Source organism: Chiloscyllium punctatum, chromosome 10 (assembly GCF_047496795.1).
Source record: "Chiloscyllium punctatum isolate Juve2018m chromosome 10, sChiPun1.3, whole genome shotgun sequence".
NCBI classification, from domain to species: Eukaryota; Metazoa; Chordata; class Chondrichthyes; order Orectolobiformes; family Hemiscylliidae; genus Chiloscyllium; species Chiloscyllium punctatum.
In genome coordinates, this window is record NC_092748.1 from 78,443,980 (window position 1) to 78,462,499 (window position 18,520).

The 18,520-nt window shown below is 38.6% G+C and overlaps 1 protein-coding gene across 2 annotated transcripts in view; it reads left to right on the plus strand.

The window, feature by feature from the left end:
* The first annotated feature begins 2,350 nt into the window (after nucleotides 1-2,350).
* ccdc93 (CCC complex scaffolding subunit CCDC93) overlaps nucleotides 2,351-18,520 on the plus strand; it is a 73,160-nt gene continuing 56,990 nt past the window's right edge. Inside the window, exons 1-8 of one of the 2 annotated variants that reach the window (XM_072579618.1) lie at nucleotides 2,351-2,474; nucleotides 5,241-5,354; nucleotides 5,806-5,900; nucleotides 6,445-6,556; nucleotides 7,525-7,623; nucleotides 8,762-8,818; nucleotides 11,839-11,939; nucleotides 15,990-16,007. In XM_072579618.1, the coding sequence (XP_072435719.1) occupies nucleotides 2,391-2,474; nucleotides 5,241-5,354; nucleotides 5,806-5,900; nucleotides 6,445-6,556; nucleotides 7,525-7,623; nucleotides 8,762-8,818; nucleotides 11,839-11,939; nucleotides 15,990-16,007 (680 nt within the window). In that variant the 5' untranslated portion in view covers nucleotides 2,351-2,390. The remainder of the gene's footprint in view (nucleotides 2,475-5,240; nucleotides 5,355-5,805; nucleotides 5,901-6,444; nucleotides 6,557-7,524; nucleotides 7,624-8,761; nucleotides 8,819-11,838; nucleotides 11,940-15,989; nucleotides 16,008-18,520) is intronic. The other variant, XM_072579619.1, reaches the window with a different exon arrangement.

The following is an 18,520-nucleotide window of genomic DNA, read 5'->3' on the forward strand; positions in this document are numbered from 1 at the left end:
GTTAGATGTGAACATAGGAGATATCATTTGGAAGTTTGCAGATGACACCAAAATTGGAGCTATAGTGGATAACGAAGAAGGTTACCTCAAAGTACAATGGGATCTTGATCAGATGGACCAATGGCTGAGAAGTGGCATATGGAGTTTAATTTAGATAAATGTGAAGTGCTGCATTTTGGAAAAGCAAATCAGAGCAGGATTTATCCACTTAATGATAAGATCCTGGGGAGTGTTGTAGAACAAAGAGACCTTGCAGGTACATCGTTCTTTCAAAGTGGAGTCGCAGGTAGATTGGATAGTGAAGAAGGCATTTTATATGCTTTCCTTTATTGGACATAGTATTAAGTACAAGAGTTAGGAGGTCATGTGCGGCTGTACAAGACATTGGTTAGGCCACTTTTCAAATATTGTGTACAATTTTGGTCTCCTTTCTATCGGAAGGCTGTTGTGAAACTTGAAATGGTTCAGAAAAGATTTACAAGGATGTTGCCAGAGTTGGAGGATTTGAGCTACAGGGAGAGGCTGAATAGACTAGGGCTGTTTTTCCCAGAGCATCAGAGACTGAGGGGTGACCTTATAGAAGTTTATAAAATCATGAGAGGCATGGATAGGGCAAATAGACAAGGTCTTTTCTCTGGATTGGAGTAGTTCAGAACTAGAGGGCATAGGTTTAGTGTGAGAGTGGAAAAAATTAAAAGGGACCTGAGGTTCAGGTTTTTCATGCAGAAGGTGGTGACAAATGTGCTGCCAGAGGAAGTGGTGGGGGCTGGTACAATTACAACATTTAAATGCATGTAAATAGGTATATGAATGGGAAAGGTTTAGGGGGATATGGGCCAAGTGTTGGCAATTGGGACTAGATTAGGTTAGGATATCTGGTTGGCATGGACAAGTTTGTTTCCAGGTCTGTTTCCGTGCTGTACATCTCTATGACTGATTGTGATTTGCAGATCAGGAAGTCGAGGATCCAGTTACAGAGGCGGGAACAAAGTCCTATGTATCGACTATCATGCGACACCATTCAGTGATAAATTAACAATGTGCACCTTCACATACTTAATTTGTTTGATATCAGTTTCTAGTTTTCATGTTTTTAGATTTAGTTAGAATCCCTACAATGTGGAAACAGGCCCTTCGGCCCAACAACTCCACACCGACCCTCCAAAGAGTATCCTACCTAAACCCATTTCCCTACCTTATTAGTCTACATTTACCCCTGACTACTGCACCTTGGTAGTGTAGATGAGCAGAAAGATCTCGGTGTCCATGTACATAGATCCTTGAAAGTTGCTACCGAGGTTGGCAGGGTTGTTAAGAAGGCATACAGTGTTTTAGCTTTTATTAATAGAGGGATCGAGTTCCGGAACCACGAGGTTATGCTGCAGCTTTACAAAACTCTGGTCCGGCTGCACTTGGAGTATTATGTACAGTTCTGGTCACTGCATTATAAGAAGGATGTGGAAGCTTTGGAAAGGGTGCAGAGGAGATTTACTAGGACTGTTGTCTGGTATGGAGGGAAGGTCTTATGAGGAAAGGCTGAGGGACTTGAGGCTGTTTTTGTTCGAGAGAAGGTTGAGAAGTGACTTAATAGAGACATATAACATAATCAGAGGGTTAGATAGGGTGGACATGGAGAATCTTTTTCCAAGTATGGTGATGGCGAGCACGAGGGGGCATAGCTTTAAATTGAGGGGTGACAGATATAGGACAGATGTCAGTGGTAGTTTCTTTACTCAGAGATAGTAAGGGTATGGAATGCTTTGCCTGCAATGGTAGTAGATTTGCCAACTTTAAGTACACTTAAGTCGTCATTAGACAAGCATACGGACGTACATGGAATAGTGTCAGTTAGATGGGCTTCAGATTAGTATGACAGGTCGGCACAACATCAAGTGCCGAAGGGCCTGTACTGCGCTGTTATGTTCTATGTTCACCTATGCATCCCTGGACACTATGGACAATTTAAGCAGTTTAAACTACCATACCCAATTTTATCCATGTAACATCGTCACTTGTTGGACTCTGGGGTTATGTGGTGTAGTTACAAAGCTCTTACAGCTCTCTCAGGATTCTTTGTAAGCGTTTTCTGGAGGTACCCAAATATAGAACTGCAAAAAATAAACATTTCGAGGGTCAACTGTTTACATCCTTTGTCCTAATTTAAACATCCACAAGAAATACCGTCTCTTTCGTCACCTAATTACACCTTAAAGGTTCAATTTTGAATGGAAAGACAATTTCCTCCATTTAAATAGACAGGGGAAGAGAGACTGGTCTTTAGGGGCGGGGACATACCTGTTAGCTCATGCGCGTCAGCCTCCACGTGATCAACACCACCAGCTATCCCACAGTGCGGCGCGGCAGCTAGATCACGTGGTGTCTCGGGAGATATGGCGGCTGCTTCGGTTTTTTCTCGGCTCCGAACGGGTTCTAAACTGGGACCACAGTACGACCAGGAGGGTAACGTTATCGAGGTGCGGAGTCTCCTTTCTAACGTCCAGGGGGTAAACCCTCCTCTTCAGCAACGGGAGGCCCTGCAGGAAGAGTCTATATTTACATTCTTTTTGCTGTAGCCCACAGCTGGTCCGCCTTGTTGTTATCTGGGGCTGGGAGAATGGAAATGCAGTCCGCCCGAAGAGGCTCAGGATGCAACTTTCCCAATGTAGGGGCCTTGCTGTCTGTTGGCAGCTTCTAGCTAAGCTTGCATTGACCTGACTGAGTCTGATGCTTCCCTTCCACTTGCTAGGCTGTTTTACGGGGAGTCGAGTGTGGTGCTGGAAAAGCACAACAGGTCAGGCAGCATCCCAGGATCCGGAAAATCGACGTTTCAGGCATAAGCCCTTCATCAGCATCTGCAGTCCTCACTTTCTCCTGTTTACCGGGAGTGTTATTCTGATGCATCAGTCTGCCCAGCCGGTAGCTGTGCCCACTTTGAAGATGAATGGTTTAAATGATTGTGTTCCCAAGCAAACTTAATTGTAGGAGCAAGGTACTGCAAATAAAAATATGAAAATACTGATTGAAATCTATATGCAGAAAAAAACAAAGTATAGTGGAAGATGGGGATCTGGGATGAAAACAGGACATTTGGAAACTTGGCAGTATCTATGGTGAGAGAAACCAATTTAATGTTTCAAGCTCATTGTGGCTCTTTGGAACTGAATTCCAAAAAAATGTTGCTACACCTATTTCTCCAGCACGTTTTGTACAGAATTATTCAACATGGATACCAACCAGTCCATGCCAAGCATGACACCTGCCTGTTCCTGGCACATATCCCTGCAGACTGTTTCTATTCATACACTTATCCAAATGTCTTTTAAATATTGCAATTGTATATGTTCACCTTATCCATCTAGGTGCTGGTGTTCATTAGTTTCAAAAGTGCAGTCTACAGGATCTTGGTGAATTTCAACAATGCATCTTGTAGATGGTGCACCCAACTGCTGAATGATGGAGGGAGTAAATGTTTGTTGATATGGTGCCATTCAAGTGAGCTGTTTTGTCCCACATGGTGTCACCTTTGAGTGTTAAGTTTGCAAGTGGGGGCATTTTCCATCACATTTCAGATTTATGCCTTGCTGCGAGTGGACAAGCTTTGATGAATCGGTTGCTGCAAGATTCCTAGTTTCTGATGTTGTGACTATCGTACTTGTATCATGAAGTTCAGTTTCTGGTCAGTGGTCACTAGCATGTTGGTAGTGTGTAATTTAGTAATGGTAAAAGCTTTTTCAAGATCCAGTGCTTGAATAGTTTTAAGAATAAGAAAGATAGTTTAAAGAAAGTGCATCAGTCCTGATCCAGCACCACCTCATCAATGTCTGCATCACCCTCCCTCTCACCACTGCCTCACCAATGTCTACACCAGACCTAAACAACATTAAAATCACCACTGTTCAGGTGCTATCTTTTGCCACTGCGCTGATTCTCTTCTGTCACCTGTACCAGACCAACCAACATCAGAGTTGCAACTCTTGATGCTGGTTCCACCTTGTCGATGACTGATGCCTTTTTGCTGCTGCCTGCAAACCCAACCAACCACAAAGTGGCCAGTCCTCAGGTACCATGCTTACCCCAGAAAAGTAAAGGTATGCTAGAATCTGTACTGGGGTAGCTTGCTGCTACTGATGCAGTCCAAACTCAGATGTGCAGGTTAGGTGAATAGTCTGTGCTAAATTGCCGTAGTGTTCAGAGATGTGTAGGTTAGGTGCATTGATTTGGGGTGAATCTAGGATAATAGGAGAATGGGTCTGGGTGGGTTACTCTTCGGAGAGTCAGTATGGACTTGTTGGGTGGAAGGGTGTGTAACCACAACTGGAGTTTCATATTAACTAAATTTGACTCCCCATGATTTTACTGGATGTCTTGTATGTCTTATCTAGTTCAGTCAGTGTTGGTGTTGAGCCACCCCTTTTAGTGAACATTGCACCTCCACCAGGCTACATTCCCTGTCTTTGTCACCCTCAGTATTTCATCTAGTTAGTGGTCCACATGGATTACTGATCCATTAGCTGGGGGAATGTATAAGAGGTAATCCCCTCCATGCCACTCTGTACATTGATTTGGAAATATATTGACACTCCGTTTAATGTCACTGGGTTAAAGTCCTGAAACTCTCCCTAATGGTATTGTTGATCTCCTTACAGTAGTTCAAGAAGGCAGTTCACCTCAAGAACAATTAGTGATGGGTTATGCTAGCCTAGCCAGAGATGCCCACTTCCCATGAATGATTAAATAAAATAAAAATATTCTAATTTCCTTCAGTTCCAAAGAAGAGTTGGATTGGCATCCATGTTCAATCTTTCTCTCTCCAAACCTCCTCTCGTTTATCTCTCCACCCTTCAGGCTCTCTGCCTGTATTCCTGATGAAGGGCTTTTGCCCGAAATGTCGAATTTACTGCCCCTCGGATGCTGCCTGAACTGCTGTGCTTTTCCAGCACCATTCTAATCTAGACTCTCAACAGCTACTGCCAAGCCTGCTGAGTTTCTTCAGCAATTAGTTTTTCTCCTAAGTGTGTTGGTTTGGGTCTCTGGATTAAAGCTGCTCTACTGCCAGAGGACCATAGGCTGGTATCTGAGAAAGCAGACTACAGGTGGATTTAACTTGAGGGTGTCTATGCCACAGGCAGTCGAGAAACAAGGACCTTAATTGCTGGTCCATTGACAACACTAGAGTTTTAAAGTAAGACGATGAACTGCAATTTTTGTCGCAGTAATGATCAGATTTTTCTCTTTTTCAGGTTGAAACTCGTGAAGATGAGGAGCAAAGTATAAAATTGACAGAAATTTTAGAATTGCTGGTTGCTGCTGGATACTTCAGGGCAAGAATTAAAGGATTATCACCATTTGACAAGGTGAGAATTGTAAATTCAATTCTCTTCCTATCCTACCAAATTAATAATTTCACTGTTGTAAATATGTTGTCATTACTCTAATTCGTGGCCAGAAGTCAGTGTGTTGGAATTGATAAGTTAGTGTGACATTTTTGCCAGCTAGCCACGTCATAATGATCAATCACAGCTCATATTTAAATGTTATAATGTAATATATGATTGCTTGTATTAGATAAAAATTGGTGCCTGCATAAAAGAAAAAGAGTGAGTACCTGTGCTCAATTTTTCTGTTGAAAATTGCTGTTTTAACTTTATGGATTTTTGAATGATGGGCAGAAATATAAAATGGAACGCAAGCTTTGCTTCATAGATTTTGTTCTATATCAAGTAATTTTGCTTATATCTGTGTATAAAACTATTTGTTGTTCATTTTATAACTTTGGGAAAAGTATGACTTTCATTTTCTTCACAGGTTGTGGGTGGGATGACGTGGTGTATTACAACATGCAGCTTTGATATTGATGTTGATTTGCTTTTTCAAGAAAATTCTACAATTGGTCAGAAAATGTAAGTTGCTTGAAATATTTTGATTAATCTTCATGGTTGAATGAAATATAATTGTTTAAACTTCAGCTATGACCAAAATCACTTTCCTTATTGTGAAAATTTGAATGTTATAAAATGTCTTGATTCTTTGCTCAGATAAGAATATGTTTTGCCTGATATATTCTTTAGGAATGAAGAGTTGACAGAAAGCACATCTACTTGGGTTTTGAGGATTTTAAAGACTAGACTAGATACAGTGAAGTGTTAAGTTAAGCAAATGGGCTCGGAAGCTAGGATGTATCAGCTAGTGAGAAATGCTGGAACAGAATTAATCACCATTAGAGGGCTGTGGATATGAATATAGGGTTCAGATAACATCACATTTGAATACTGAAAGCCTGCATGGGATTTCAATGAATGCTATAAAACTGAATTATGTCATAGTTTAAAATCACAATCATCTTTCTTTATAGCTAGTATTCTATGGATACCTTTTCTCCAGTTATCTTGTAATTACCCTATAATATGACTGGAAGGTTATTTTTTGCATTATGTTTTTACACAGAGCATTGACGGAAAAGATTGTGTCTGTTTTGCCAACTATGAAGTGTCCACATCGTTTAGAACCACATCAGATCCAGGGTCTGGATTTCATACACATATTCCCTGTTATTCAGGTAAGGACTTTGTTTCTGACCAGTTGTCAGTTTTATTAAAGATAATTTCTGTAATTTGAAAAACTTAATTGTTCTGAATATTGCAGCATTCTTGTAATGAGCCCAATGCTTCAGAAAATACGAATTACTTGTGTTCCTTAATGTTTGATATCATGAAACTATTGCTACTGTTACCTCTACAAATGTGATTTATTCTTTTAAAGATAAAAAGCCATTTCAAGTGGCTCCATAATTGAATCATGTTTGTCATATATCTGATATAAAATTGTGATTGACTCCAGAGCTACTTTAAATTAAAAGCACTTGCATACTATTAGGTAGCAAAAATTACCAATTTGTAAGTTGATTTTAAATCACTTTTTGCTTCACTTTCTATCATTGGTCATGATTCCTTGAGGCATTGGTGTATCTTCAAAGAAGAGTTCATCAAAATTTGTGGAAATGCCTAATTTTTTTAGATTACTTAGTGTGGAAACAGGCCGTTTGGCCCAACAAGTCCACACCGACCCGCCGAAGCGCAACCCACCCATACCCCTGCATTTATAGATTAGATTAGATTTGTTCTAGTTTATTTTGAATGCTTTTGTTTCTGTTTCAAATTTAAGGGTTTTTATTCTAAATCTCTTTGCTTGCTTTGAGTACTATCTCACCAGAGAATCCTTCTAAAGGCCCATAATCTTAGTGCATTTATCCCACAAGGTTTTGCATAAATCAACAGCAAGTTGTCATTATTTTCAGTGTTATTTTTTAAGTTAACAATTTTTGGCTCCCTCTGTTTTCTCTCTGAATCTACCACTGTGTTAAAACAGCTATTATGAAGGTAGACTTGCATTAGCTGAAACCTTTGGGTTGGCAGTTGTAAATTTTGTTACTGTATTTGTAATCTTGGATAAGTTTTTGAGGCAAATGAGAAACAGCATTACAGTTTTGCTGAGTAACACGTCACCTCCGTTATTCTCATTTTCAAGTGGTTGGTAAAACGTGCAATTGAGACCAGAGAAGAGATGGGTGATTACATTCGATCTTTTTCAGTTTCCCAATTTCAAAAAGTTCATAGTCTGCTTGAGGTGAGTTTCCCAGTTTGTTTAAATTATTGTTATAGTGTAAATATGAAACACTTGAAGATATGTAAATTTTCCCATTTGTTTTGGTTTTTTTCTCTTTACGTTCTAATATTTGACTAGAAAGTTAAAATCAAAAGTAGAGATAAGTGTTGAAAATCATTAATAATAAAGGAAAGAGAATCTGATAACTACATTTTTAAATCTGTATGTACTAAGTATGTGAACCTCTGAACAGCTATTTCAATCAGTTCTCTATAAAGACCTCCATCTAAAATATAAATTTATCTAAAATGTAAAACTATATCCCTTCGGGATATTTGCTAGTAAATCAGCTGGGATCAAATTCTTCTTTAAACCACCACCTCCTCTTTCTCTTCCTTCCCCCCCCCCCCCCCAAACTTTACATGCATTGGAAAATTTGAGACTGTTATCCTTTGAAAGTGTTAAAATTTCTGTAAAGACCAATTTTCTTTGGAAAGCGATTGACTTGCACTTAGAATGAGAATGAATTTTCACATTTTAAAGCCTTTAATGCACAAATTGATTAAAAATGCCTTCGAGTAAACTGTGTTTTCTTTCTGTGAGTAACATGCTTTGAATTACAGAGAGGACCATTTCTCTTTATGCTGATCACATTACATTCTTCTCAGAATTAAGTCTTTGCAATAAAGTGTTCAGTGTTGCTAACAGATTCCCAGTGGGTTCCCATGTCCCTGTTTTGCCAAGTAGTAACTTTAATAAAGTACTTTGCACACTTTTTAGAGAGCTGCTTACATTCGCCACCATACACACACAATACCTGTGACATATGCCAGCAAAAGGACCTTGAACTGTTGCAGTCTGAATCCCTTTCACTACAGACTGCCTCCATCTTGCAACCAGCTCAAAACAACTTCCTGTTTCTGCTGAATGCACAGAAATGCTGACTGTGTACTAGTCATTTAGTTGTAGGAAGTTTGTATGCTGATTTCAGAAACTAATTCCAAATAAACAAAAGGGATCAAAACATTCATCACCAAAATACTCACTTTTGAGTTGCTTCTATTATTAGAAATAAATAGTGAAACGTTTTTAAGATGCTTGGCAACAGCTCTATTAAAGTCCATGCCATAAAATTTTCTTTTGAATTTTTCTGTAATAGGATGATGACTTTAAGCAGCGCAAAGACAAGGCTATGAAAACAGTCATAGAAGTTTCTGTGAGTAGAAATTCTTTTATATTAAAAAAGTTGACTTTCATCTGTGTCACTCCCAATTCCATTACTGAAACATTAATTTGCAAAATACATTTATCAGTTATTTACAGATTACTTAGTGTGGAAACAGGCCCTTTGGCCAAACAAGTCCACGCCGACCCGCTGAAGCGCAACCCACCCAGACCCATTCCCCTACATTTACCCCTTCACTTAACACTACTGGCAATTTAGCATGGCCAATTCACCTAACCTGCACATTTTTGGACTGTGGGAGGAAACCGGAGGAAACCCACGCAGACACTGGGAGAATGTGCAAACTCCACACAGTCAGTCGCCTGAGGTGGGAAGCGAACCCGGGTCTCTGGCGCTGTGAGGCTGCAGTGCTAACCATTGTGCCCGTTATCATTTGGAAAGTTTTTTATTTATTTTCAAATTCTGCTTGGTTATCCTCGCTCTCAAGTGTACTTTATGCAGCTATTCTTTGTGTAATTTATCTAGCATTGCATTTATTCCTTTAAAAGGATTGGTCAATCACACAATGAATCATGACCGATACAATCGGGCAAAATATTTAGTTCTAAAGTTGAGGGGGAAGAAGAGTTGACATATCACTGGTGAAGTAATTTCGAGGTTTTCTCAAATGACCCAAAAGAAAGGGTGTAGGATAATTGAATAAAGAGGCATGTAGATGGGCACAAGAACTGAAATTGCTGGAAAATACAGCAGGTCTGGCATATCTGCGGAGAGAAAGCAGAATTAACAGCTCTGAAGAGTGATACCTGGGCCCCACAAATTACTTCTACTTTCAGTCCACAGATGCTGCAAATCTGTGTCTGCCTCGCAGTTTGTTTTTGTTTGTGATTTCCAGTATCCACAGTTCTTTAATTTCATGTAGATAGGCAGTGCGGAAGGTAGTGAAAGAGAGGTGATTGACAAGAGGAGTAACGGAGCAGAGCGACGTGGAAACCAGAGATTTTGAACCCAATAAAGCTCTGTTTCTAGAAAACCTTAACTATAAGATGACATAATCACACTGATACTTGAGTAATGTAAATGTGGTTTGATAAATTTTAATGATGCATCTGCCTGTTGTAAACACAAGAATTACAATTTAAATTGTTGTTATGAAAGATGTACTAGATAAACTATTGTATGGTTTGTAATCTAAAAGGACATTTCCTCCTGATAATTGAAGGCTTTACCAAATGTAAACTCCAAAGGGACATTGTGAACTTCCTCTGCTTTCTAAAGCAAATCTTAGCAATGCGAGTAAAACCTAAAACTTGCTTTTTCAGTCAATCTTCTGGAGCATGCTGTTTTTGCAAACTGCCTGACTGTGTTTCCTTTGAATGTTCAATTTGTTCCTAACTATTAATTTTATCTAGCTCTCTTCAATCAGCATGAAAACTATAGCAAGAGCAGGCAGTGCAGTGAAGGACATCTTTTACAGCTCCACCCACCTATTGCTCATAGGATTGAATTGTCAAAGTAAAAACGTTGTGCTGGAAATATTTATGCATTAATTTTGTGTTTTAAAATATACTGCTATATCCATCAGGAATAGGTTTTTCTAATATGTTTGATGTTTTGGGAACAGATATTGTAGATTTTGATTTCTGTTGCATAGCTTGTTAATGTTATGTCCTTAGATCTGACCATAAGATATCAGAGCAGAATTAGGCAATTTGTCCCATTGGTCAAGGCTGATACGTTACTCAACCACATTTTCCTGCCTTCTCCCGACAACCTATCTATCTCTGTCTTAAATATACTTAATGACTTATTGCCACAGAAGGCTGCGGAGGCTGAATGCTTCACCTGCTGACTTAAGAAATTCCTCAACTCAGTTCTAAAGGATCATCCCTTCACTTTGAGACTGTGCCCATGGGTCCTAGTTGCACCTATCAATGGAAACCTCTTTTCCCTATTGACTCTACCTGGGCCTTTTCTGTAAGTTTTAGTGAGATTCCCCCTCATCCTTCTAAACACCATAAAGTACAGATGCAGAGTCCTCAACCACTGCTGTGAAAAGCCCTTCATTCCCAGGACCATTCTTGTATACCTCCTCCAAGGCCAGCGCATCCTTCATTAGATACAGGGCCCAAAACTGCTCTCAATATTCCAGATGCAGTCTGACCAGAGCCTTTTCCACCCTCAGCAATGCATCTCTACACTTGTATTCGAGCTCTCTTGAAATAAATGCTGACATTGCATTTGACTTCCTATTTGCCAACTGAATTGCATGTTAACCTTGCCTCCACAATCTCCTTACATTCCTCCTTCAGAACTCTGGGATGCAGTCATGTGAAAAATGAGTAATTCATTGACTGTCTCAATCACTTGAAATCAAATAATTAACATAGGATTAATTGCATTAATTTCCTTCCATTTTGAGTTTGCACGCATTTTAACTTGCCCTGTCCTTTCACAGACTCTTGATTGTCAATATTTAGACAACATTCACCATTGCTTGAACAGAAATTTCTTCCAACTAAGTATTGGGAGAGCCAAAGCCATAACCCTTTGGCCCACAAAAAACACTCTCATTTTCTAGCCATGCAATTCCATCCCTCTCTGGTAAGTGTTTAAGACTAAATCAGATTGTCCTCAACCTTGGTATTGTATCTAAATCCAAAATGAGTCTCTAACCATATATCTATGCTTAAAATCACCTCCTTGCACCAACATATCACTTGACTCCATCCTTGTCTCAGCACATCTGAATCCTTTTGGCTGATTCCAGGTTTGAGTATTCTATTGTTTTCCTGATCTACCTCTCATCGTCTCCCCAACATAAATTTAAGCTTACTCCATTACCTTTATCCTAACCTGCATCCAGTAACTCTCATTTTAAAATTTGTCTTGTAAACTTATTTCAATGCATTGAACTTTTGATCATATACCCTGTGTTGAAATTTGTTGGATAAAACCTGTGTTGTACCTTTTTGAAGCTTTACTGCATTGAAAGCTCGGCTGTTTTGTTTGCATGTTTACTAGAACATTGAATTATTTTAATTTCAAAGGACGTTTATAAACCACAACGCAAGTACAAACGGTTGGTTGCAGCAGAAGAGTTGGTGGATGAAGAATCCAGAGTCCATTCCACTCTCTTGGAATTTGGCCGGTGAGATTTGCAGAGTATAACACCCCTGAATTTTAAGTTTTCAATGGCAGAATATCTGTTTATAGTGTTGATCTTCATGCAGTCAGGTAAACAATCATTTTCTGTTCGACAACCAGAACAATTTCAAGCTAGAAGTTAGTCAAATTGAGGACAAGTGATTACCAATGTGGCACTTACTTCAGCCTTTTATAAAAATTCTGAATGGTGCAATCCAGCTGAATTATGTTAATTATAATTTGATATTACGGTTTATTTTATTACAATTATTTGCTATTACACCCATCATGGCTTTCTCTCATCTTAAGTCTGCATTTAATTGACCTGAGTTAACCGACTTATTGGTAGATACACCTGACCTACGGCAAAGGGTTAAAGTTGGCCACCTGGTGGCAATATTTTGCTGCTACTTTCAAGAATTTTGTATTAATAAATTCAAGTAAAATTATTTCTATAAAAATATGCAAATATCAAGTCACTCTTTCAATCCTTGATGGAGAAGGTGAGACATTTAGCCAAAGTCAATTGATTCAGTATCTATAACTGTACAGCAGAAGCAGAGAAAATGTGATCAATCATGACCTCATTCATTTTTCCTGAGGGGAAATGGCTTTAAAAATGTAGTGTCACAATCTTAGTGCTGTAAAGCTCCCTACAGACAATAACTTCTGCTTATTAATCAAAGTCACTCTTGTATAATTATATAAAGCAACCAGTTTGCAAATTGCCATTTCCAGTTCAAAAAATTTGCTGCTTGTTCTGATTAAGGAAAAGTTACAAGTCATAGAATCCTTAGTGTTGAAAGAAGCCATTCAGTCCATTGAGTCTGTGCCAAGCCCCTCAAGCATCCCCTCCCTATCCTTATAACCTCTCATTTAACCTGGCTAATTCCAAAGCTTTTCTGGGGCACACAGAAATGAGGTGTAATTAGATCAGCCTGTTAAATTCTGGAACAGACCAATAGCTGTCACTGAGAACCTGCTTGGTGGATTGTTTCATTTTCTCCAGCAAAGAATTCACTAATAAGTTTATTACACCAAATGGTATTGCATCTATGAATTCCATCTTTGGTATAACCTGGAATGTCTCCAGTATCTCTCAACTTTTAATTTAGTCCTAATTCTGTTTAAGATTAATATTTCAATCTTCCATAGTTCATTTGCAGTTGGATTGGTAAATCACCTCTAGTTGCATTGTATACAAGTTATATGCACTTCACTTCTTATATGGTTCCACTTGCGAGCTAGAATGCTTATGATTGTTTTACCACGGTTTTGATTTTTCTTTACGTGGATTACTGCTTGTGACAGTTGCAAACTGTAGGTGCTGATTATGGATCAGTAATATTTTGAGATCCTTGGTCTATTTTGGATTTTTTAATACAGAATTTCACTTCTTAGTTTTATTTCCCCGCTGTTTAACGCTATTCACATCACTAGTGGAACATTAATATGGTTTCGTGGATACACAGAGGCCTGAATGATTATTTTCACTGAGCAGTTTAGGACTATTGTTAATTTACTTCATATCATACAAAACCATCAGTAGCAGTGGAGAGTATTATGGATAGTTGAACATTAACAGTAACAGTAGTGGCATAGCAGTTACTGAATTAATAATGCAATCCTGGTCTGATTTCTAAAAATGCTTTCACATTGTATCACAGCAAGAAAATTAAGTTATTTAAATATAAAATAGAAAGATATTGTAAGTAATAGAGACCATGTGACTATCGAATTCTTGGAAAACCCACTTGGTTTTTGTTTTAGGGTAAGAGATCTCCTGTCTTTTACTCAGTTCTGCCATGTAATGCCATGCCTTTAGTAATGTGATTGATTCTTAACTACCTTCTGAAATGTGCCAGCAAGCCACTGAGTTGTCAAGATGGTGGCTAACCAATGTTTTCTCAAAATCAATTAGTAATAGATATTAAATGCTGAAATTGTTAGGAACCACCTTCATCCTTTTGATGAAGATATCTAGGATAAGTCATTTGAAAATTTTATTTTTCAGGATCCTTCAAAGAGGAAGGCCATGGAAAAATGTTCTGAGGCCCTTTGGGTCCACTTCCAACCATATTCCTGTCTTGGATTTTCTTCCCTAAGACAGGCTCTGTCAACTACCTAATCAGGGCAGATTACAAGGCAGTTTGACCTTAATTGTGCACAGCATTGAAATCTTAGGAGAGGCATACAGGCTGTCGTGCTGTCAGGAAACTGGCAGGGCATCAGATGCTGTCTTGCACTGGGGAATCGGACCTTAGCAACTGCTGTGTCTGCAGCTGTCACAAAGCCCTATCATTGAAGCTGGGGTTAAACGTTTTCTTGTGAAGAGTTTGCTCCACACTGGTCCTAAAGCTCTGCATCTTCACTTTTTAGAAACCTACAAGCTCTTCAGTTTGAGATACCTTTGTGTTTGCTCTTTCAGTATTGGCCCCTCACTAAATGGGATTACAGGTCTTGCAGATTTGCCCATGGACTTTCCACTTCCAGGAGGATGGCCTATTGTCCTTAACTGGATGGCAAATGTAGGAATGACCTGCTTAATTTGCTACCATCTGCAAGGCAATAAAGCTAATGGTAGCAATGTAGTTAAATGTCAAGGATGCCTGGAAGATGAATCCGAGGTGTGCAAAACTATTTTGATTAAACATTCCTTATGCAAAATAACAGCACTAGGTATATGCTACAAACCACTGGGGCCGCATAAGTAGTAAGAAACTTTGTGTGTACTGGGTACTTGTATACATACCCTTCCCATTTCTGCAGTTTCCAGCCGGTGTTAATGTTTTGAGTAAGTTTGTTTATTTATTGTGTCGTTCAAACACATTGCAAATTAGATTAAATTAGCAGGCTCTTTTACTCCAGATCTTGCAGGCAGAAATATATTTCCTCCCACTTAAACCAAGGTGTGCTTATATAGACATCACAGGAATGAAAACATTTTAAAATCATTTATTGTGCATCTAATGGCTACGTTTTTGTCTAATTGTCTCAGGTTTGCTTGGTATCTGCAACTAAGAATAGATCATTTTGCTTTTGTATGGTAATAACAAAAATTTGCTCCAAAAAGATGTTAGCAAAAACAAAATCTGGAAATGCTTGAGTCAGACTACATCTGGTGCAAAGAGAAGTTAATGTTTTAGGTATAGGCTCTTCTGATTCTTTGTTGGGGGCCATGATTTTGCAATCTGAATAATATACTTTGTACATTCATTAAAATGTTTTTTTTCAATAAGAAATGCGTTATCGAAGATGCTTGCCATAAAATATCCATACAGAATTTGATTTTAAACTTGGACAGATCTGAAGTGTCTGAATTTGGTAGTTTGAGTACTATTAACTTTATTAAATTGAGGTGCATATGAACTGGAAATGTTTTCTAAGTTCTATTTTAAGCATTCTTTTATGAAGAGGTTGAAAACTAAACTCACTGAGCAAGTACAGCTCAGTTTGTAGTATCTGAAGAAATCTTGAGGTGGTTGGAAACACTTTGTTTAAAAAAACATTGGTGTTGCTTATCCACCACTTGAAAATTTTGTATTTCAAACTAATTGAATTTATTCTTGTGCACTATTTAAATAAACTTGACTACTAGACTTTTACCTTTTCTTGGTCAGTGGAATGATCAGGAAGCTGACCAACTCAACATAATGTACTTATTATGAAAGTGATTTTTCTTAGTGCAGACTTTCACAGTTGGTAAAAATGAGTACTGTTAACTCTGGAAAGAGATGGAATCCCTTAACTTCACATAAACATGCCACTGAATTGTAATGTCACAGTTTGAAAATGTCTAAACCGCATCAATTGTCAAAACTAAAGCATTGTTCACAGCTATTAGAATGACATAATTTATTTTAAATTGTAGCTTATCTTCATATTGAGGTATTTTCTTTCCTTGGTACTATTTTTATTTGTATTTCAAAACTACTGATTTTTAATGACAATCAAATCTTTCAATTCCTTACAATTTATTCTTCCTGCTTTATGTTAAAACTCTTATTCTTTACTTACTCCTTTTGTTGTTTTCTTAATTCTTCATTTTCTTTAGCTTTCCTGATTCCCTCATGTGAGTATTTAGCTTTAATTTTCTTTTCAACGTTACCTCTACCACAAACATAAAATGCTAGTACATGTTTTTGAAACTTTACATTCATTATTGGTACAGAATTTGCTGTTAGATTGAGAAACTAAGATAAGCCTGAAACAGCTAACATTTTTACATAGTACCTTTTTTAAATTGTAAAATGTTCTGTGGTACTTCGCAGGAGTATCATCTGAGAATCGACATGAATTCAAGATACTATTAGGAGCAGTAGCTAAAATTTAGTCAAATGGGACTATCTTAAAGAGCGGAAGTTTTATGATTTGAGATGCTCAATGCAGACCATGTGGCTCCCATTGGTAAAATGAGGTATTAAAACTTTCAGGTGAAAAAACACAATTCTCGAAAGATTTTAGGGATGGGCGAATTTAGAGGAATGAAGGAAGGTAGGGCCATGAATGATTGAGCATGAGAATTTTAAAGTTTTAGAATTTCATGGACGAGGTGCCAGCATTAATCAGCAGCACTTGTTTGGGTTAGGGTACTATCAGGAGAGTATTGGATGAACTCCTCCTTGAGGAAGGTGGGTGATGAGTGTGACCAGGTGAATATTTGAATATCAAGTCTGGAGACAAAAAAAGGAGGTGTAACAGCATCTAATATGCTAAGGCAGGTATGGAGATTGCTACCACCAGAAATTGATGTATGGAGATTTCAAAATTAACTGGGTATTTGGCTTGATTGGCATCTTGATGCATTTAGAGTCATAGAGATGTACAGCACGGAAACAGACCATTTGGTCCAACTCATCCATGCCAACCAGGTATCCTAACCCAATCTAGTCTTACCTGCCAACACTTGGCCCATATCCCTCCAAACCCTTCCTATTCATATACCCATCCAGGTGCCTTTTAAATGTTGCACCACTTTCTCTGACTGCTCATTCATACATGTACCACCCTCTGAGTGAAAATGTTGCCCCTTAGGTCTCTTTTATATCTTGCCCCTCTCACCCTAAAGTTATGTCCTCTAGTTCTGGACTGCCCACCCCAGGTAAAAAATTTGGTCCATTTATCCTATCCATGCCCCTCATCATTTTATAAACCTTTATACGGTCACCCTTTGACACTCCAGGGAAAACAGCCCTATCTTATTCAACCTCTCCCTTTGGCTCAAATCCTCCAACCCTGGCAACATCCTTGTAAATCGTTCCTGAACCCTTTTAAGTTTCACAGCATCCTTTTGATAGGAAGGAGACCAGAATTGTATGCAATATTCCCACAGTGGCCTAACCAATGTCCTGTACAAACGCAACAAACCAAGCATCTGTGGTGAACAATCTCGTTCTTCTCAGGCAGTTGCTGAATTATTTGGATAAAATTGTGGCTCATCCAATATTTGGTTATTTGTAAAACTGACTTGACAACGAGCATTTAAGGTCTGAAAGGTGTAGTGGTCAGGATTCTGAATCCATATGAATGAGAGCAACTAAATGATACCCCTTTTTGATTCAAGGGGTAATGGCCTTCAGAAAATCCATTATGGGAGATTTCCTGGCTGCCACTAGACAATTGAGTGGAACCAATCAGAAGTCCAATTTAACTGTACAGAAGAGGGGCACAAGGCTACTTTCTAAGAGCCCATAGTGTTGGGATAGAATACTAACATGGAAAGAGGACTGGCTAACTGAAAGAAGATAGTGATGAGAAGAGTTGGGGGACCCTTCCAGGATTGCAGCTTGTAACTTGTAGAGCACCACAGGGGCCAGCTGGTGAGGAAGAACAAGGAATGCAAAGGGTTATAGGCAGGTTGTTAGTGACCAAAATCTTGGCACATGGAAAAGAATATTGGAAAATGAGGTTATGCTCTTGCGGATAGAATTGAGGAAATGAATTTTTAACTGAAGAGAGACTGCAGAAAGCTGTACCACATGATTCCAGGCTCCTTATGATTAAATCACAAAAATCTAGTATGTGAATTCAACAGAGTAAAGGGAAGGCACATGAAAATATCCTTTTATTTTAAAGGGAGTGGAGTATAAAAGTTTTGCTAAACCAATACAAATACTGGTTAGACCACAGAATATCATGAGCAGTTTGGGACATCTAATCAAAGAAAAGACTTAGTCATTAAAAGCAGTCCACACAAGGATTACTAGGTTGTTCCTGGGTACAGCTTTTCTTGAGGGGAGTGGAGGAAGTTCTTTCTGAGGGTAGTGAATCTATGGCATTTTTTCACACCAAGAGCGACATGCTTGATTACTAAATATGTTCAAGACTCCGATCCCAATGTTTTCATCCCAGTGACTCAAGAGTTCTGGGTAAAAGACCAGAAAAGAGGAGTTGAGGATTTGAGCATTCTTGGTTTTAGTTAGTTTATATAAAGCTAAACTTACAATGGCGGGGGACCTCAGACCCGTGACATGTGCCTCTTGCTTGATGTGGGAGTTTAGGAGAGTGTCTGATGTTCCTGACTCTTACACTTGCAAGAAGTGTGTCCAGCTGCAGCTCTTGTTTGACCACATGATGGCTGTGTAG